The sequence below is a fragment of the Drosophila sulfurigaster genome, chromosome 3 (assembly GCF_023558435.1).
Source record: "Drosophila sulfurigaster albostrigata strain 15112-1811.04 chromosome 3, ASM2355843v2, whole genome shotgun sequence".
NCBI lineage: Eukaryota > Metazoa > Arthropoda > Insecta > Diptera > Drosophilidae > Drosophila > Drosophila sulfurigaster.
The window spans coordinates 47835659-47857684 of NC_084883.1; the positions used below are offsets into that span (position 1 = coordinate 47835659).

At 42.8% G+C, this 22026-nt stretch overlaps 4 protein-coding genes across 5 annotated transcripts in view; 2 read left to right on the top strand and 2 right to left on the bottom strand.

Moving 5' to 3' along the window:
* Positions 1-85: 85 nt before the first annotated feature.
* Positions 86-11156, top strand: LOC133842734 (neural/ectodermal development factor IMP-L2). The gene is made up of 3 exons (XM_062275946.1): positions 86-310; positions 9428-10267; positions 10366-11156. The coding sequence occupies exons 1-3, from the start codon at positions 305-307 to the stop codon at positions 10378-10380; spliced, it is 861 nt and encodes a 286-aa protein (XP_062131930.1). The 5' UTR covers positions 86-304; the 3' UTR covers positions 10381-11156.
* LOC133842739 (uncharacterized) lies at positions 7703-8312 on the top strand. Its single transcript, XM_062275950.1, has one exon. It carries the CDS (start codon positions 8214-8216, stop codon positions 8310-8312), a length of 99 nt encoding a protein of 32 aa, XP_062131934.1. The 5' UTR covers positions 7703-8213.
* The window catches only part of LOC133842726 (neurobeachin-like protein 1), a 37500-nt gene continuing 26201 nt past the window's right edge, over positions 10728-22026 (bottom strand). For both annotated transcript variants that reach the window (XM_062275933.1, XM_062275934.1), the window contains 11 exons: positions 19851-19994; positions 19401-19788; positions 19171-19339; positions 18986-19110; positions 18619-18926; positions 18268-18548; positions 17860-18211; positions 17340-17802; positions 17166-17280; positions 13664-13841; positions 10728-13602 (listed from right to left, as the gene is read on the bottom strand). In XM_062275933.1, coding sequence (XP_062131917.1) covers positions 13437-13602; positions 13664-13841; positions 17166-17280; positions 17340-17802; positions 17860-18211; positions 18268-18548; positions 18619-18926; positions 18986-19110; positions 19171-19339; positions 19401-19788; positions 19851-19994 — 2689 coding nt within the window. In that variant the 3' untranslated portion in view covers positions 10728-13436. The remainder of the gene's footprint in view (positions 13603-13663; positions 13842-17165; positions 17281-17339; positions 17803-17859; positions 18212-18267; positions 18549-18618; positions 18927-18985; positions 19111-19170; positions 19340-19400; positions 19789-19850; positions 19995-22026) is intronic.
* On the bottom strand, positions 20102-21292 carry LOC133843690 (cuticle protein 21). Its single transcript, XM_062277340.1, has 2 exons — positions 21143-21292; positions 20102-21074 (listed from the first exon to the last, which is right to left on the bottom strand). The coding sequence occupies exons 1-2, from the start codon at positions 21155-21157 to the stop codon at positions 20211-20213; spliced, it is 879 nt and encodes a 292-aa protein (XP_062133324.1). The 5' UTR covers positions 21158-21292; the 3' UTR covers positions 20102-20210.

Consider the following 22026-nt stretch of genomic DNA (forward strand, 5'->3'; position numbering starts at 1 on the left):
GCAGCAAGCGGCACTTGTTGAATTCGGCGGCCGATATAAAAAGCATGGACGCTCAACCTTTCGCCACACAGTAACAGTAACAACACTAGCCAACAGTCATCACATCACATCTCACTCGTATCGAACGAGAATAAGAGAGAATACGCAAAAATCAAGAACGTTCAAATAGAAAAAATACATTTGAGGAAAGTTGTAAACGATTCGGTATTTCCCTCAGCGAAAGTGCACGTTCAAGTGAAAAGCTTCAGTGAAAATTAAAGTGCAGCGACTATCAAAAGGAACCGCAACATATAATAACATTAAAATGCAGGTATGTACTAACTTTTGACCCAATAACTAGTAAAATCATGTGAGTACCTGTCATACGTAAATTTATTATAATTGCGGCTATCGGTCAGTAATTGATTGGGCTCTGAGTCAGCCAGAGAAACACCTGACACCTCAAGTCCGCGACACTTTCGGACCATCGTTGATACTACCTACATATTTATAAATTGACAAATAATAGTGCTAAACGCTTTATTTGCGTTGCCAAAGATTACACACCGTAAAAAGGGTTTTTTTTCGTCATAATGTGTCAGATCTATCAAATAAGCTTAATATTGAATTGACTCTGTTTATTATAAAGCGAAGATTTCGTTAAAGTTTTTATATATTAGGCGTAATACAATTTTGCACATTGCCCTAGTCTTATAGACTCAGTGAACAATTATTTATATTCATTATATTATCATGATAACAAACACAAATTACGGTATCACTTGGCAACAAATCTGGATTTCAGTAGAGAAAAGTTGATAAATGTAGTTTAAGGCCTTGCCATTGGGTCTGGAAGAATATCGTGATTTGCACATTTTAATCGTAATTATATACCAACTTTTATATAATATAAACCATTAAAATCTAAAGCGAGGCCTTCACAAAATCATGACGTCTAAAGCTTATCGCCGGGCACGAATTGACACTGACAGTAAAGCATTTTGTATTTAAAATTTTATTTATAAATCTCTGAGTATAATATGGGATAATACAAAGATTGAGATACAGTTGAAGGCTGAAAAATTGACGCCGATAAGTCTGCTCGAGTGGGAAAAAGACTTGTGTTTGTGTAGAATTCCTTCAAAATACGGAGATTCTCAGGGGGTTTCAGATAAACAGAAAAATGTTTTTATGCTCCGATGTATAAACAAATACAAGACCCTCTGGCTACGTATTTTCGGCTATTCTGCGAAATGATACGACAAAAACAGAATACAGAAATGTCTCGAAATAATAACAAACTTTTGGAGATTGTTTTTATTTTTTTTGGATGTTATCAATTTGCATTTCCACGTAACATTTAACATCCGATTAAGGCGAATTTCAATCAATGGCGAAATTGAAATTGCCGCGCTCTTATCTGCATAATTGGTGGGTGACTCAAACAGCTCCATTTAGTGTCATTTTCAACTCCAATTGGAATTGGATGCTGGACTACGTGCGCCTCGAGACATGCACACAGACAGCACAGAATCTGTAACGCCTGCCTTGTTGCTGACGTTGACGTTGCGCTGGTCACGCAGTCGCTGCTCTGCCCGCTGCCCCGCATCCGAGCATCCGGGCGGTACGGCAAACGAGTCGGACCAGCGAAATCAATTCAAAAGCAATTAATAATCAGATCGTTTTGTAATAAATTGCAATTTATTTAATGAAAAGAGTGCAAAAAAACCTAAACAAAATGAAAAATTGAAGGCGAAAAGCGCAATGGAGTACAAGTGTACACACGCACACATAAATATACAGACAGGGACGGACAGACAGTTATGGAATTAGCAAAGCGAAGCACTGGACGAGTTCAAATGCGTCAGAGTTACTTGAGAGGGAGGAAGCGAGACAGCGCGAGCGAGAGATTGAGTGCGGCTGAGGGGGTAAGTGCTGGGTAGATTGGCGGATCAACGGCATTCGCTTTTGCATTTTGCATTTGACATTTGCATTTGCATGCCATCGATCAAGAGAGACAGAGACAGTCATAGGGAGAGAGAGAGAGAGAAAGAGAGGCACGAATGCGCTCATTCGATCATAAGAGCAATCAACGGCACTGGAGCTTAGTGGAGGCATACGTCGCTCTTCGTTTATGTGTGCGCCTGAGTGCGAGTGTGTGTGTTAATAGCTTATGCGTCGCTGCCTCTGCTGACGCTGGCCCAACGGCGACACCGAGAGAGACGAGCCCCCAAGCGGCGAAATGGGCAAAGGGTGAGGCTGCGGCGACAAGTGCGGCGAATTAGCTTGTGACGTTGCTCTTGCTCACGATACACACACACACATGATATTGCTTAGATAGAGGCAAAGCTATCATTATGCTGCTGGATGGGAGACAAAGACAAATAGATATAAAAATATGTATGCATGTTTTGTATCAATATGGACAATTTGTGTGTGTTTGCCTATGTGTGTATGCTGCCAATTAAGAGAAATTGTTAATTGTGTGGTATTTGGCTCGTTCGATTATAATGTGAGCAACGGCCCTGTCCTCGATGTGTGTGTGTGTGTAAAGCAACGAGCCCCCTTTTTTATATTTTTTGCTCAATATTGCTCATAATTGTTATTCAAGCTCTATTGAACTTTTGCGTTGATAATAGCGCCAAGTTGAAAACATCTACATACATACGTCATTGGATCTTCAGTTTTGTTTTTCTTATTTGCTGGTCCAACCCTCTCGCCTTCCCTCCCCCCAAGTTGTTATTTTATAGATGGAGATCACATGCTTGGACCCCAATTCACAATATGTGTGGGTAGTTCAAAATATTCAAAAGCGTCGCAATTCCTCGTAAATTTCAAGCAGACAGCAAAGAAATTCCCATAAATCAAATTAATTGGCATGGATTAAGATTTTATTAGAAGCATCTCTGACGTAGCCAACGTTTTTGCCTACGTGAATCCCGTCTACTCTTTAACCTAATAGGAACGCATAACCTCGCTTTCAACAACTGTGTGTGTATGGTAATGCCACCTGCCAAGCTGTGATTAACTCGAACGCTGACTCATCGGCACACACTCACACACACAAACACTAGCACGCACGCATAGCAAAGAGAGTGAGAGGTGAAAAAGAGTGCGACAAGGGCAAGGGCTTATGGGTTATGCTCGGCTTTACCTTTGCCCGCTCAATTGCAGTCGACGTCGCCGTCGCCGTCGACAGAGTTGAAATGGCTGATGCAATCGCAGCGTTGAATTGGGCGAGTGAGTTTAGAGTCGATACTCACTTCGGTGGTGGTCGCTGATGGTCACATTGCTGTTGTTGTTGTAGCCCGTTGTTGGTGTTAGTGTTGGGTGCTCTGCTTGTTGCACAACGAACAAAAGGTAACCAGAGACACACAAAAAACACACACAATGCAAGAATGCAAGGAAAGCAGATTACAAACACTTACACACTAAGCACACACACACACAGAGAACGTGTATGCATGTGTTAACATGGGCACACTCCATAGGTTAATTGATAAATTAGAATACAATATGAATATGAATGAGCAGATGAGGAAGTGTGACGCCGACTGCGACTGCAACTGCGACTAGACTATACTAGACTAGCTAGTTAGTTAGTTAGTCAATATAATACAATATAGTATGCTTGATAATACTATATTGTATTATATTGTACCATATGTGCTGTTAATGCTAACAGCTAAACAATTAGCGATAATTGAAATTCATTTCGATTTCTCGGCCAGCACTCGAAAAATTTCCACAAGCCGAAATTCCAAAAAAAAAAAATATACAGTGGTTTTATAAATTTTCCATTCCATTTTGCTTCCACACAATACAAACACAATAGCGATTATAGTACTTTTATATGTATGAACAAGATTTGGATTGTTCGTAGTAATGTTCGTAGAATTGAAGATATATCATAGCTTGTGACAGGCTTTGAAAGGGAAATCCACTTGCAAGTTCAGACATTTGTCTCTCTCTCTCTTTCTTGCTTGCTTACTTTGTCTGTCATGGCTGCAGTGAGTGTGGAGTCGGTTTCTAACCTCAAAGCTGAAACCTGTTGAATCCATTCTAAATGAATAGATCAGAATACAGTGGAAATGAGCCGAGCCGTACTTCCGTTATAATTCCCCAGGCAGCGGGTTTTTTCTTTCGTTCTTCAAAGACACGAGCTCTTTGCACGATGTCGCGACGTCTTTGAGGTCGAGGTCGATTCTTTTTTTTTTTTTTTGCTGTTGCCAGGCGAACAAGTCAAGTCAGTCTTTGAAAAAAAAAGGAAAACCAAACTCCATGAAAACGGCACACAATTTGTGGCATGCACATGAATTTTCTCACGTCGTCACCCGGTGCAGTGCAATGGATAGTGTATATAGCAAACACTCACACACTCATACATTTGATGATTCGTACAACCTGCAATTCACATGCCAGCATGACAACTGCTCTGTCTGTGTGTGTGTGTGTGTGTGTGTGTTTGTGACTGGTCTTGGCAGTTGCATGTTGCACTATCGTTTCCCCGAACTCAATGTCTGTCCCCCTGTCTGTTTGCTGACTTTGAATGAGCCGTTTTAGCATCTGGACCCTCCCTCCTCGCACCTTCCGGTCTCGACTGTCTCGACTGAAGCCGTTAATTAGCAAGAAAAGTGCAAACTAAGCGATCGAGCTAGAGAAAGAGAAGGCGAGAAAGAGCTAGAGAGAGAGAGAGAGCGAGAAGTGGAGAGTGATCGCCATTAGCTGAAGCGGGCCAATTTAGCTCTACTGCAGTAGTGTAGAGTGTAGAGTTTGTACATCTCTCCCCTATCGGCTGATGCAATAATTGTTACCACACCCAATAAAAAAAAAGAAAAGAAATGAAAAATATAAAACAAAAGCTACGATGATCGTATGATCAGAAGACAATGACACGATCATGCCATCATGTCGACCTTTCTTCGAGCCCCACACACAGAGATTTCTAGGAAATTGACATCATAAGCTTGGGAAGCATTAATCAAAATGCGATAGACCCAAATGAGATCGATAAGTCGGTGCTGCCAAAAAGGCTGGTACGGCTCTCAATGCTAATGAATATGTATGGCTCGTTAACGCGATTAGCAAATGGAGATATCTTCAACTGTAGCTTGTCTATAGCTTAATTTGAGTCACATTTCTGATTTATCTATAGCTCAATCCTCTCTTAAGCTGCATCCAGATTTCAAACTGTCTCTTCCGGAACATTAGTTTAATTGCATTCGCTAGGAAATACCACCACCTCAAAGATGATCTATGTAGACTTAATTGCCATAAATGTACTTGTCTCGCTTACGTCAGCGTTACGTTGCGTTACGTTATCATCTGATTAGAAAGGGAAGAGGTGAAGAGGGTGAGATGGGACGAAAACTTACTTACCTTTGAGATGTGCCGGCGTTGTCTAAGGGCGGGCACGAGACACAAGAGTCATTCAGCACCTGTGCGATTTTTCATGCCATCAATTGATATGCCGCTGAAGAGGGGAAGGGGAAGAAAGGGGGCAACTCGATTTGTGTAACGAGCAATAAATATATATTACTTGTAGAATTGCATCTCGTTGTTGGCTGTCAATGTGAGGTTGATAATAAAGAAAGAAAAACTAGTCACAGCCAGCCAACAGCCAACCCGGGCAGCAAAGAGAACGCGCGACACTCGCGACCCGATCTCAGATCTGGCTGCCGCCCAGCAACAAGCAACAAACGACAAGCGACAGCAACAGCAACAGGCAACCAGCTACAAGCGGCCAGCAATTGCTGCCATTTCTCTCCTCTCCCACCGTCCCGCCACAGTCGCTGTCCACGTAACCGCAGCACAGCGGAAAACGAACACGCGATCTCTTGAATTGGCTGCGGCTGCGACTGTGACTGTGACTGCTGCCAGTCTGTCTGCCATTGTGGCGGCTCCCTTGCTGCCCCTCAGTTCCCTCGTTGTTCCTGATCCCCACACCCTCCAAAACACGCTCCGCAGCGTCCACAAGTCGGATCCGAGCAATCAACGTTACACACACTGTGTTGTTTCTGCCCTCAACCGAGCGATCGCAGCAGACAAACTGGCACTCACTTGATTGCAATGAACAACAGCATGCAGAGCGATGACTGAGGAGAGAACGGGAGAACAGCAGAGACACAGATATACAGAGGAGAGAAGAGTGTGCGTGGAGCGACGACTTGGTGGTCGCGGACTAATGGAACCTTGCATTCAGCCGATTCTTGATTCCCTTGCCTCTGCCCCTGCCCCTGTCACAGTCCCTCACTTGCTTCATCTAAATGTTAAAGCCATGCCGCCACTCACGTACGAATCTGGTCGCAAGACAAGCAAGCAAGAAGCTTAAACACAAGTGCAGCTCTTGGCCATATATTTGAATTCTTGCAGTTGTCAACGGAGTCAAGCCAACAAGTCAACGCAATACGCATTCGAAAGATTCAAGAGCCTTGAGTCTAGCTCGCAACTGTACCTCGAAATCCTAAGGAAATCTATCTTCATATACAACAATTTCGAATTCGACATTTAAAGTTGTTAGCTGAATGCCTAAATAATTGAAAATACAATTTCCTAAAGTTTCCTGTTAGCAAATCCACTTTGAAAGCTTAGGGTAACCAATTAGAATTTTATAATGCCATTATCTCTGAAATGGCAAAAAATAATTGTAAAAGTTCATCAACAAATTAAGGAAACTTGTATCAATTATACTACTTCGATTATTCAAGTTGTATGCTTATGGAATCACTTATGGAATTACAATATTATTCCTTAAATAAATGTATTACAAGGTTTCCTGCTTTGAAAGCGATAAAACTTTACAACTATATTCTTTTCCCAATAAGTTTTATGGAAAAGTAAAAATGTGGAACATGGAAATACCAATTTAATAGTTGAAGTTTGAAGAATAGAACAATTATGAATGGAAAAACTTCAATTAAATGATAGGGGATAGATTGAGAAAACCCAATGGAAAACGTGATTAATTTATTATCTATCATAGTATAGTTTTCTATCTGAAACTGTACTACGTTAAAATTGAACATATTCAAAAAAAAAAAACAAACTGAGGAAATTAAAAAATATTTTTAATATTAATTTCAAACGAACTGTAGAACTGTGAAGCTATGATAAAAGAAATAGAAAATATGCATTCTCAAAAGATAAAAAGCGGCGGAATATTGTGAAACGACCTCGACTCGATTGTGTACAGATCACCCAAAATTATATATTACTGGATTAATAGATTAATGGCTTAGTATCGAGTTGCGAAGAGCAGCTTAAATTGGAGAATTGTACTGCAATCGACAGATGCTAGATGCGATGAGATAGTCACTGTGGAGATGGTCCAGTTCGAATTCGCTTGCTCCGGATATTAAGTGTTGTATGATGATGGCTATGCATGCGTGTTTTTTTGTGGTGATGGCATCCTACGATCTCTGCTAAGAATTGTGCCGACACGAACTCACACCCGAGCTCATCCGAGCAGCGCAATTGCAGCAGCAGCAGCAACAGCGGCCGAGGTCGAGACGAAGGCAGAGACGAAGCAAACAGCGTGAGTGAGAACGGGACCGAGAGAGCTGGCGAAGCAGCAAAATGAATGGCGGACAGCGGGGTGCGCAAGAGTGGCAGAGAGAAAGGGAGAGCCAGACTCTGTAAGAGAATGAGTGACAGAGAGACTGCGACTGCTCGCGTTGCGGCGGAGCAATATAAATTGAAGACAGCTAACGACGACGAATCAGTTCTGTTACAGTTTTCAGCTGTTGAACACAACTTTTTTTTGAGAGTCTCTCGCTGACGTTGAGCCCGCTGTGCGAATAAAAACCGTGATTTCAAATCGAATACACTTCCCCCCTCAGAAAAGTTTCAAAGCGTAAAATACAAAAAAGCCAAAGCTTATTTGAGACACCTTGACTTGTAATGTCGATGAACCGTGCGTATACCAAAAAGTGTCGCGCCCAGAACAACCATAAGAATCAAAAGTCGCAGTGAAGTCGTGGTCGAGTAAAGAAGCAGTAGCAGAAGATCATCTCCAGAATTATCCAGCTTGAGAGTGCAGACAATTCGATGAACCGTCAGCTTGACATTCGCTACGTCGAATAACCCACGAAACTAACTCGTAAATTCAATACAATTGGTACCGACCAGATCATAAACTGGCAATCAATTGTTGCAGCCAGCAAGTCGAAGAAGTTGCCAAAATTCCACCTCAATTAAGCTGCCAGGCTACCAAGACGGCATCCCTCGCCGGTCCTATGTCAGTGCTAAGACAATTACTGCTCAACAATTTCAATCAGAAAGCGCAATCGAGATCGCCACACAACTTAGAGCTGCTCAACACGTTCATAACATAACAAAGAGCTGTCGATTAGCTCGCAAATCAATCGACTACTACTCGCAATTGAGACCGATAACCGTTACGCCGAAATTCGCAAACATTTTTTACCGGAAGAGAAAAAAGAAATCAAATCAAAAGGTGAGTTCCAGTTCCAGTTCCAGTTTCAACCAAAATCTCCAACCTTGAGACGAATTCGCCGAACCACAAAATCAGAAAAAAAAACCCCTCATCACATTAGACCCCATTTCGAAGGGCGAATCGAAATAGAAAAAAAAAAACTACAAATGAAACTCAAAATCTGATGCAATATTTGACGTACAAATTGTCATACGAAATTATGCATAGCTGAATCGCTAATCTAGCTGTCTAGACGGGCGTTCGAGTTCGAATTCGTAATTCGAATTCGAATTCGAAATTCGCAGAAAATTCGAAATCGTTTTCGAGTTGGCGTCCGGTTAGCCTTTGATCCGGTGTCGCGTGGGTGTTTGCTGACGTCATTCCGTCCCACACACGTTGTCTCTCACTCTTTCTCTCTCTCTCTCTCCACCATCTTTTACTGCTTGTTGCCGTCTCTTTCGTGTCGAATGTTCTATTTCGGTGTGAACCGCGTGGCATGATGAAATTCGGAAAAAAAAAGACAACCAGGTCATTGAATTCGGGGCAAATATCTGCAAATTACCATCAAAGGATCTATTCATCTATCAATATCAATTTCCGTTGCCCACTTAAGATTGCCATATCTCTCCCACTCTCATGTCGATTATATAGGATGCGTAGTATATTCCTAACATATTTCGCAATAGATAGTCGAGGAGTACAGTCTAACGATAAGAATCGGACCTCCTAGCGTTGACATTGCGTTTGTGATTTACGGCCTTCGATTCGGACGTAAGTTGCGACTGCGTCCGGCAGTACAGCAGTCCAGCAGTCATCAGTCCGTCCGACCGACTGCCGACTGTGCCTCTATTGATAATGCTCGTCATCGTGGGTTTATTAACCTACATATATTACAGTCCAATGCTGTTGATCTTTGCTCCCACTAACATCACTCTATCTATCTATCGCTCATTCGCTCGTACGACGACAACGTATCACTAAGACCCGCCTCGTTTCTTTTCTGTTCTTTTTTAGAAAATGAATTTAAATCTGTGCGCCATAGCGCTGCTGCTGTTTGGGAGCCTTTCGGTTGCCCACAGTCGTCCATCGTCGAGCGCCGATTTGGACGACAACAACGAGGTGGATAACTCCATTCAAACCGAGCCGGAATCCTCGTCCTCATCATCATCGTCCAGCAAGCATCGTAATCGTGGCAATCCCTTCGAGGATGAGTGGCTGAAATTCACCAAGACGCCCCCGACAACAATGCATCAAGCTCCCGGCGCCACCGTTGCCATTGTCTGTGAGTTCATGGGCTCCCAGGTACCCAAGGTTGAATGGATCGTCGGCCAACTGCCACTCTCCGAGATCGATAACTTGGAAACGAATACGGTGTCTGAGTATGCGCCCTCCGCAATTGTGCGTGTTCGATCCGTGCACATTATCGATCACATGCTGAGTGAGTCCCGAATCTACACATGCGTCGGACGCACTGGCTCCAAGATGCTGTATGCCAGCACCACGGTGCATCCATTGGACCAGGGTCGCGATCAGAGGCTGGGCGGTTTGATACGGGCGGAGAAACAATATCAGGGCGATCAAGCTCCTCGCATTGTCCACACGGAGAAGACGCATCTGGATCTGATGGGTTCAGTGGTGATGTTGCCGTGCAAGGTGCACGCTCGCCCCCACGCCAAGATCACCTGGCGCAACAATGAGGACAAGGAGATCGTGCAGGGTGAACACTTTAAGCTCCTGCCCACTGGCGATCTGTTGATCTCCAGTCTCAAATGGGAGGACATGGGCAACTACAAGTGCATAGCGCAAAATCGTGCTGGCAGCGACTCGGCTGATACCTTCGTCTACCCCGTACTTGTAAGTATCTCCTCCTCGTCCCCCATCTCTATCTCTTCCGATTTTTACGGCTCTTACTAACTGACGATCTTCCCTATGTTTGCTTTGACTCTTTGCAGAAGGAACAAGACTAAAGATTGCATAAACAAGGCTATTGAATTGACACACAAAATTCTTAGTTAGTTAGATAGATCAAATGCCATTGAAGATGCGTGAAACAAAGAAAAATACCATAAGAATATATCACAACATTAAAAAAAAAGACACAAAAAAAAGAAGATTCGGAGAAAATACCACAGACGAATAAGTTTAGTATTAAGTGGAATAATTTTTAGCACGTAGTCCAAGTTCAACTCTAGAATCTAATGCCGGCTTAGACTTTAATGTTCATACTATATAAATCGAATAATTTCCCGTTTTGTAATTCTTTTTAATTTTTATTTTAATATTAATTTAGTTTTTTAGTTTTTGTATCAGGTAATTCTAGTTAGCAATTGATTGTTCCTAACGATTCAGGCAGCTAATCTAGTTAACTTTAACCTTATTGGCCGTTACTTAATCTTACTTGGCTCAATTAGCCAAGTCACCTGCATCCCCCCACACACATCCCGCGACCATAAATTCAACTCGAATAATAATCGAAACAAGTATTCGCTATTCATTTGCAATCGAAATTTATTTATTGAACGATCAGCACATTCATTAATGCCATCGACCATCGCAATGCAAAAGTATTCACTTAGTTAACAGATCAGTTATTGTATACCCTATATACTATACAACACACGTCTCCCCCTGTGTCCCACCATTCAAAATACCCTACAATTTATATTTAATTTTTTAAGCTAATTGAACTGAAGTATGCTTTTTTATATATGTTTAAATATGAATAAAAAATACATGAAATTAATTCGAGTGTCGTTTCTTTTGTTTTCTTGAATAATTAACACATTTTATTGACCAGTTATACAGTTATACAATCTATACACAGTGTGTCACATAAGTATTGTCTACAGCTAAAATCGAAACACTTTATTCGCACTTGCACTTTTTTTTTATTAACAAATAACGAGCAAACGTAGAGTACGTATATAAGTTAAAGACTTCTAAATAATTGATTGATATATAGTTTTTTTTTTTGTTTTGTGGAGTGCACACTGACTACGAGTGTATAGCATATATAGCATAAGTGAGGTTAGATTAGGTTAGTTGAGTTGTATTACGTCCTGATTGTGCGCTTGAAGAGAAATTAAGAAACGGGGAAGATTGCGATCAATTGGCAACGATCTATTACGCTCTATTATACATATATTGTCACTTGTCATTGGAATTTCATTTGAGCGAAAAGATAAGGTTGGGATAGGGTAGGAGATACGGATTACCGCTGGGGTGCTGTGGGGTTAACTTGAGGATATCTGGTGGTGTTGAAAGGGTTTCACAATCTTTGGCAAGGGCCCAAGTTTTGAAAGAGAAGTGCAATCAATTGGCATTTGCGATTGTCTGCAAATTTTGTCTACAAATTTCGTGTGTGCCGTGGACGGACTCTAATTTTACGTTTAATACTTGAATTGCATTGGGAACGACGACGACGACGACGGCAACGGCAACGGCATTCACCTGAACCAAAGACACGAGATATGTCTCGTTTTTTGTGTTTCTTTTATTTGCAATCATTTTGGCTGCTTGGCAAACGAAAGCTTTCTCAGTTGGCATCAACTGGACCCACAGATTCGACTGGGTTGGGTTGATCTACCTCACGTTGTTGCTCTTGCTGCTGCTGTTGCCGGGCAGAGATTTTGGGGCCAATTTGAAAGTCGCGCATGAGTCAGAGATACTTGTGAAACAAGCCAGAGGCAATGGCAACGGAAACGTCGGACGATGGACGCGAGGCAGCAACAATGTGACAGAGGCAGAGGCAGAGACAGCGGCAAGTGCGCACGGGAATGGATATACCCACAAAATTATGGTGGGTATAAAGCGGGGGGAACAACTTAGGGAGGGGAGGACAGCTGACGATCCACTCTGCCAGGCAGGCAGCCAGGCAACCAGTTTGCCTTCTCCTCCCCATCGCAGTCCCCCGTTGCGATCGACGCTCTAGTTGTGTGAATGACGGCACGTATTTATATGTGCTAATTTATAAAAAAAAAAACGTCAGCACACAAGCCTAATGATAAATGATTTATTCGAATATTTGTCAAGCTAATTGGAAGGCGCGCGCGAAGCCCCACACAACATAAAATATATGGTATAGTATGTAGAAGAAGAGGAGGCCCCATTGAGTGTCTAGCCTCCGGACATGTCCAATGAAGGCAACTGATTAATTGCTGATAAAAAGCACAACAAAAATGTACAGAACTCACACAGAGGAATGAAAGAAATAATGGGAATACTGTTGAAGTTGCATGTGTCATCATACTTGGTAATTCAAGGGAATGATATGATATGCTATCTATTATTTCGATCTACTAATACTCTCTCTCTCCTCTGTCTCGGTCTTCTCTCACTCCACTTCTATCTTCTGTGAATAGAAGTGTATCTGGCGGATACTCAGACATTAGTCAATGGGTTATTTCAAGCAGAAGCAACGCATTCTACCCTTCTTCTCTTGTCAATACTCTTGCAAAGGCTACCACACTTTGAGCGTGTCATTTGCCGCATTTGTTTGCCAATCTCTTAAGTTTAGATATGTATTCAAATTATGTGATGTATGGTTGAAAAGCGGCAGGAATTTTATGTAGCTGATTTTTTCCTTTTTCTCTTCTATATTAATCTAATGAAGTACCTCAACGTAAACAGTTCTTCCTTTGCAAGGGTATTGCATATTCGGTTTGGCCGAAGCTAACACAACTTTCTTTAAATTTATCTTTTGGCACGTAAGCGAAATACAAAATACAAAAAAATGGAAACAAATAAAATTAAAATGACTTTGGACAATCACGACAAAGATATTGAAAAAATGCACAAATACTACGTTATACATAAATAAGAATGAAAAGACATTTGCTAACAAATGGAAATTCTGAGAACTGGGGCACGTCTTGCCAGTGATTCCTTGGGATTCGCAATAACACAAATCGGAGGGGTTGGGGGAAAGAATTGGAGGGCTACTCCTATTACTCAATACTCAATAAATAAAAACGTATATGCTGCGGAATCGAGTCTTGCCCAGTTGCAGCTACAATTGTTTCGCTCAGACGTTGAGCACGGAATGTTTCTTGCTGTTGCCACTAGGCAGCTGGACAGCGACAACCGCGAGTCGTCCATCGCGCAATGGCGCCAGGATATGCGTGTTGCCTGGGGTCACTACCACCGTCTGGATTGGAATATGCAAAGGAATGTCAAAGACGGGCTTCAACCTGCAAAGAAATGAATGAGAACCATTAACGATATTCATTCATTTAGATGGACTCTACTCACCCATGGAGTCGACTCATGGTAATGTCGCCGGCATCGTCAGCCACAACGAGGTAGTCGGAGGCACAGGCGAGTCCTGTCACCCGACCAGAGACATACTTGGAGCCCAGGCTGGCACCGTTGATGCTATACACATGCACCGAATGCGATGTGTCGTCCAAGGCGCTGAAGGCAATATGACCTGCAAGAGATGGGAGAAATCAATTGTAATGCTGACGTCAGAAAGATGATAAGAATGATGCCAATAAACTGAAATGAAATGCAGGGGCAAAGAAGTCGTTGCAATTGTGACGGGAGACCCAGAGTGTGAGAGGGAGGTTGAGGGAAGCGGGGGAAATTGAGCATCTCAATCTTATCGACAAACCGGAACGATTGCGGTATGTGGGGCAGGGAGCGAGAATTCTACGCAGTTGGAAATATTACGAATACGCACAAGTGCGAGTTCGAATACCAAACTACACAGAGAGAAAACTCGATACGGTTTCTGAACAAATATAGGAAGAACAGAAATCTTGTTTCTATTAAAGTATTAAAGATTATTTTGATACACATTGCTTAGAGATAAAATCCAAGAATGTTTCTTTTTGTAGATTGCTTTCAGTATTAATTATTAGTATTGGTATTTTTTTTATTTTAGTTTTTATTGGGTATAATATGCATTTTGTAAAGTATTTTCTACACTTTTATATTCAATCATCTTAATTTCTTAGTACCTTTAGTATTAATTATTCGGTATATTATTATTTTAGTGTTTATTGGGCATAATAATATATAATTCATAAAGAATTTTCTTCACTTTTTGCATTCAATCGTCTAAATTTGTTAGTACCTAGTACATTCAGTATTAATTTTTTGGTAATTTTTTAATTTCAGTATTTACTGAGTATAATATTATATATTTCGTGTAGTATTTTTTCAACCTTTTTTATACAATCATCTAAATTTGTTAGTACCTAGTACTTTCAGTATTAATTATTTGGTATTTTTTTAATTTCAGTATTTATTGAGTATAATATTTTCTCAACCTTTTTTATTTAATCATCTAAATTTGTACCTAGTACTTTCAGTATTATTTGGTAGATTTAAATTTCAGTATTTATTGAGTATATTAGTACATATTTCCCAAAATATTCTCTCCACTTTTTTACTCAATCATCTCAACGTTTCAAATCAATTGCACCTCATTACAAAATCTTTATTGCTAATTAACCTTGAACAAGATTCCGTAATATAGTGATTGCAATTTGTAAGAGAGTAAGTACTTTGTTCGGCTTTCCAAATTTGAGTCTCACATCTGCTCATTAAATAAATTTCAATGTACAAACATTATATTTTTTACTGTGTGCATTCGAGTGTACGATCACCGAGTATTACCAATGCAGAGCGAAGAGAGTGAGACGAAGAAACCTAGGGTCCGGCCCACATTGATTATCGATAAGCTGGCTCGAAGAAGCGCACGCTTCTCGCTGACATTCTCGAGATTATGACACGCTTCACAAGATAGCAACAACAAGAGAGCAAAAGAATGGGGAGCGTTATTCATGCGGATCATTAAACCGATGCGTAGTTTGTCCTCTTATCAGTGTTTGCGGAGCTACTCTATGCCAATGAAATTGATTGAAAACTCGTTCCTAAAGTCTGTTGCAGAACAGCTAAAAAGAGAGCGGGACGGAGAATGGGCGAGCAGTGAAGAGAGCGAAATCGAGCGGGTGAAAGAACGAGGGGCAGACTGATTGAGAGAGCGCGTATTGTCGCATTATAAATTCATGAATTTTTTTTTGAATGGAGCAACATTTATTTCCGAGTGCTGTTTGATGATGCCTCAATTCTCGTGAAGTAGATGCTCTTCCACGTGATTTTGTTTAAACTAGAAATAACCATGTCACAGGCAGTTTGCACCTCCCCATTACCCCTACCCCATCGACCCCCTCACTACCCATCACTTTGCGTTGCTGTCTTCTCGCCAATTGCGACATTTTACATTCATTCAAAAAAATCTCGATGCGGACTTTTTTTTTCTTCTTTTTTGTATTTTTTTTTTTAATGTAGACTCACACACAGTGGGCTACTCACACTCACACACACTCACGTAGAGTGGCATTTATGGCCCCCTCGCTGAGATTTACTACAAACTATTTCATGAAATTGTGAAGCGCCTCAGAAGAATGAAGAATGAATGAGTCGACACTTGCTCTGTGGTGCTTTTGCGTCTTCTACGCATACAATATGTGGGGAGACGAAGGAAGCGGACGGAGGAAGGGAGGGAGGTAGGGAGGAGGGATGTCAAGGGGTGCGCTGAGAATTGAAGGCGGTCGTCGGGTCGTGTGACTCGCTGTTGTGATTGCGGCGGGACTTGCTTTCTGAATTGATTCCATTAAGCATGAGTATGTGCTAGAACTACACGATTCTCTATGTGTACGTGTATGTGTGTCTGTGTGCTCTAGCTGATAAGCTGAGAGCAGTGGAAGGAGGCAGTTGTCGTGAGTTTGACATTTAATTAAAGCCGTTTTATTAATTGAGCTTTGCAAAGAACGCAATTAACAATCCCACTAACTACAGCCCAAAAAAATATCAATTGATTTATAAATGTTTTAAAACAATTTCATTTAAATGCCAGCCGGAAATTGCAAAATAAACATACAACATTTGGAGTGGGCCCGACTGCAGTTATATACATATATAAAATTATAGTATGTGCATAATTCACATAATCAGCAAAGAAAGTGCAAAGTCGTAAATTCCATAAATGCCAGGCGCCAGCACTTGAGCGGCAATTGGGTATTTCAGGGGTGAGGGGGGAAACACAAAGATATGGGGGAATTTCAAACTGCATGACTTCTGCTCGATCTGGTGTGATCAACCTTGGCACTTACGATTGCCAGCCACTTGCGATTGCGATTAGCCAGCCAGCCAGCAGAATAACTAAGCTCAACTAGCTGCTTAGTCTAATGTGTTGTGTTTAATTAAGATAAGATATGAAATTGCTGTATCACAAAAAAAAAAATGAAACAAATTGAGACCATGACGAATGAGAACTCTCATGAAATGCATGAACAAAAGTCAAGCAATCAACGCACACACACACACATACGTGACATATAAGTGCTGCCTAGAATATCACGTGATATTTGCTGTGTGTGTGGCAATTTACAGGCCATTTGATAAGCGAACAACTGCGACTGGCGACTGCTGCTGATTAAATTGTTTCGAGTGCCTGCCCTCTTCAAACACCGACTGCATATTGTGCTAACACACACACACCCCCTCCGCCACCGACCCTGCGCGCAGGCACGTGAGTGCCATTGAGTGTGGGGTCTGCTGTCTGATAAAGGGCCAGTTCAATGATACTACTACGCACAAACGGAAGCGCATCGTCGATTGCCCCCAGAAGTAGGCAATGGAAAAAGTCAATTGCGTCGACTGCAACGTTTACTTTTTGTAGCATACTTTTGTGCGGCGACGCACAGAAAGCGTTGCATACTTTTAGGTGTGCGATCTCACTTACCATGATATGAAACAGTCACAAAGCTGATTTGTACACAGAACTCCGTGCAGCCAATCGGCTTGAGTGTGCGCACAAATTGTCCCTCTTGCAGCGTGTACACATTAACAGTGCCATCCTACAACATTTGAAAGTAGTTAACTCTTTGATTAAGCGTTGAATAATTCTCTTACTCACCAACGAACCGGATACAACAAGATCGAGTTCTGTATAGATGGCCACACTGGAGACGGCATCATCGTGGCCATAGAGTACTGTAAGCGGTTTGGGTGAGTAACTGTTCTGTGTATTCAGTTGGGTAATCGCTTGCATATGCGACTGTCCCGTTAATGCGTGCACTGGAATGTTGCTAGTTGGGCCACCGCCCTGTTGATTCGCCTGAATGCTCCACACAATGGACGTGCAATCCCGAGAGCCGGTCACCAGATATGAACCGCAATTATCTAATGCCAGGCAGGTGATGATGTCCAAATGGCGCGTCACTGACGCAACCGTTTTGCCCTTGTTTAGATTGTAGACGCGCAGCGCATTGTCCCAAATGCCGCCGGCATAAAGCAGCTTGCCATCGGTGCTGACAGCAAAGTTTTGTGAGTGCGGCGGCTGTGAAGAGTGGAAGGGTCCAAAGACACGCTTGCGATTTCTGTAAAATTAAGACACGCATTAGCATTTCTCTGGAAATTAATATCGTGGCACTTACTTAAGGTTTGTTGTAGTGGCATCGATTTCCAGTAGAAAACCTTGCTCCTTGTCGAATGACATCCATGAGTTGCAGCCGAGAATACAACCTTTAGACACGCTGACCAACACATCGGGGCTCATCTGCAGGAAGGAGCGTGGGGGACTGCGCGGTGGACTTAAATACACAATGGGATCCTTAGGTGTGGAGAGCTCACAGTAGTACTGCACAACCTTGTCCAGGAACTGCGTGAAATCCGGGCGTCGTAGCTCCGCTCGAACCAACTTGAGTGAGGTCTCCTCCTGAGTGAGACGACGAGGATGTGGCTCTCGCAGCAATTGTGAAGGCACCTGACCAAAATTGTTGATCATACCTAAAAGGAATCGAAATTTTAGTATATTCATTAAAGGGACCATATTAACAACTAACCTTCGACAGCTTCCCTTTCTATGGGATTAGTAATTTTGTCCAGATCGACGGCACCCTCATAGGAGCAATAGTAGAACACATTTAGCGCCTCAACGGCTTTGGGTCCTTTCTGCTTGTGTCCAAAGATGAGGTCAATCCAGTGATGTAGATGCTGACTAACATATTCGGACTCCAGTGCACGCCGATGTATGGCAATAAATTCTTCGGGCGTGGTTGCCCACGCAGGCAAAATGACATCGTCGACCTTCTCCTTGGTGATTTGCAATTGACCCAGATCGAACCTAAAATCAGGAAGTAAGAAATAAAGTAATTAAAGCCACGAACTAAGAAAGGATTTAGGAGACATCTTACTTATTCATATTCTTGAGAAACTCCGGAAAATAGAAGAACTCGGGTATTAGTTCTTTGACATCGTTGGGATTGTCCATCAATAGCTTCCACGTTTGCGGTATTGAGTGAAATTGTCGATCTGCCACGTCAAAACGACCGCTCTGCAGATCAACATGCAGCGAGGTGAAGGGTTCGACGCGCAGTAGATAGTGAAGAACTCCTGCGGAGTTGGAATAATGTGTTCCATAGTGAAACTTTGGTATGGCACCCGAGGGATCCTCAAAGGAATCGTATTTGCTGCGAACTTCAGCTTCGTTTTTGGGATTAATCTGTGCGAAAAAATATTTTGGTTTAATGAATGAGTGTGATTTGCCTATAAGGCACTTACGCATCCAATAGGTTTGGACAAGTCGCGGAATGATCGGGGGTCCGTCAGATCCAGTACGTCGCTGGTGTAGTCAGCAAGGATCCAGGGGAAGACGGGATACTGGCTCAAATCGTTATACGAGCGACCTAAACATAAGAAAAAGCTTAGTCTGATATGGGGTACAAAGTTAGTTTGAGGTTTCTTACCAGCTATAGTATTTAGGTACATCAAGTACTCAAAGTTGGATATTTCACGGTTAACCCAGCGCTGTGTTAACCCTGAGGCGCGCAGTAATTCCGGCGGAGATCGACCCGAACCGTACAATATGTTTGGTAATGGAAGACCCACAATTTTGGTAAAGACTTTGTTGCGAGTCTAAAATGAAAATCGATGAAACTACGAGTTAAGAGGTAATTTCATTTTTCTTTTCACATACCTTGGTAGTAAAGTTTAGAAAATAGCTGGTTTGATCTATTAAAAAGATCTCCAACGCGCTGCGTCTAAGATTATATTTTCGCAAATGAACCTCTCGGATTTTATTGATAGAAAATCTAAAATCGTGCTTGGAGCCATCATCCGAAGCTGGACTAAGGTCCACAAATGTAAAAACACTTTGGTTGACCTCAATTCGTCCCTTGACTTTGGTCATCAGAGTGATGAGTTCACAGTCCTGGGACATGACTAGTTTCTCCAATGCCGCATCCTGTTGTGACTGTGTATCGATCAACTGACGCAACTCTTCCTCTAGCTGGGAGCTCTCATCGTCGGCGAGAAAGTCGCGCACCACCGCATTTTTGATAGTAGAGTCAAACTCGGATATTTCTCTAAAGAGTAATGCGAGTTAGGGGTCAAAAGAAATGATTGAGGGACTAAGGGAGCTACTCACTTTGTGTCGTAGGCACTGGTGGCGTTGTCCCGCAAATTGGCGGCATTCTCATGCTTGTTGGGATACAGTTGGGGCTCAAGTTTAAGGCGCATGCGTGCCACATTCTCGTGTGGCGAAAGCTTCCAGAACTCTTCGGCTAGCTCGCTGCAAAGGCAAATACAATGATCAGCAAATGGCACTTGGCTTATGTAAGAGACAATTTGAGGAGAAAACCCTTGTGAGCAGTTTATAAAAATCACAAAATTTGTTTTTGAAAAATTTTCTTTAATTTGGATTGCGATGAAAGTTATTTTATAGCACGACAATGATTAATCGAATATGTACAAATGAACATCCTTAGTCCAGTCTCCTTATCCGCATTTAGACAACGATGGGAGCGGCAAGGGTCTTGGCAAGCACTGGCGCGGGGGCAGCAGCAACCACTGGAGCTGGGGCAGCGAACGATGTCAACTTGGCGACGGGTGCAACGGGAGCAACTGGAGCGACAGCAGCGACTGGCACATCCTTCTGGACGACGGCATTGAAACCGTTGATGGAATCGGCATAGTAGCTGACAATACGACGAGAGCCATCGGCCTCAATCAACGAGTAGCTGCCGCGCACCACATCGCCATCGCGGGTCTCCTCCTGGGTCTTTGAGTCACCGGTGAGAGTGTCCTGGACATCGTAGGCATAGGTGTACTGTGGGTGGGCATCGACGACCTCAGCGGCAACGGGAGCAATGGGGGCAACTGGAGCAGCCAGGGGAGCGGCGACGGTCTTGGCAAACACGGGAGCAACTGGAGCAGCCAGAGGAGCAGCAACTGGGGCAGCAAGAGGAGCAGCCACGGGAGCAGCAGCAAAGGTCTTGGCCACCAAGGGAGCGGAGTAAGCCAGAGGAGCAGCAACTGGAGCAGCAGCGAAAGTCTTAGCCACCAAGGGAGCGGAGTAAGCCAGAGGAGCAGCAACTGGAGCAGCAGCGAAGGTCTTAGCCACTAAGGGAGCTGAGTAGGCCAGAGGAGCGGTGTAGGGTGCTGGAGCGGCGAAGCCAAGAGGTGCCGAGTAGGCAGCTGGTGCGGCATAACGCAGAGGCGCAGCAAAGGCAGGCTGGGCAAAGTAGGGAGCAGCCGCCAAGGGAGCAGCAGCAGCCAGTGGAGCAGCAGCTGCCAGAGGAGCGGCAGCCAGAGGAGCTGCGGCCAAATGGCCCTGAGCCGAAAGCGCCATCGAGGAGAGGACTGCAACAACCTGTAACGTTGTCATTGGATTAGTTAAATGCAATCGATCCGAGCAGTTGAGGTGACTTTGTGACTTACCGTCAAAGGATTCATTGTTAGGCTTGGGGGGGAGTTTTGATTGTCACCGTCGGTTATCAAAAATGAACTGACATACTGTTACCAAAACCGCGACGCTTTTTATACACAAAACCATTCAGAAGGCAGATTCATTCGCGAAATTTGCATGCGGTAATCAGCTGCGTACGAACCTCACACACGAAGACAACCACACACATCCACCCAACCGTGTACCATCAACCCAACCGGTAGCCAACCCCACCCATCCCTCGTCTAGTCATCGCATTTGGCTGTGTCTGCCTATGATCCAAATTCGCAGCACGTAGACGACGCATTTTCTGTTGTCAATTCCAAAAAGCGTTTTCAATTTTTAGTTCGCTCTCAGCTTGGCTGCCACTTTGGTTTTTGGGGGCCCTGCTCCGAATTCGAATCCGAATTGGAATCCACAGAGCAAGCTGCAAGCAAAACGTTTTCGATGCTCCATGGCTACGAAAGTGAATGCGATTTGTTGGGCTTTGTGTGGTAATTGTCATGCAGGTTCCATTCAATGGCAATACTTTAATTTTCTTTTACAACCACAAAAACACACGCGAAACTTTAACTACGAGAGACCAAAATACCTAAATACCCAAAATAACAAAAAAATAAAATATATACTTAAAGATCGTATCAGATCACATACCAAAAAGTCAAGTTTATGAGCTAATGAACTACGTTATGAAACTAAAATTAATGTACTGCTTGAGGAACTTCCGAAATGTGCGACAGATCGTTAGTTACTGCAATTATCGAGTAAAGAATTGGATAAAAGGGAATCGACTTATCTATCTTAGATCAAAGCATTTCTGTTCTATTTGATACTTGGGTGTAAAGAAATGCATCGAAACAATTTATACAAAAAATTG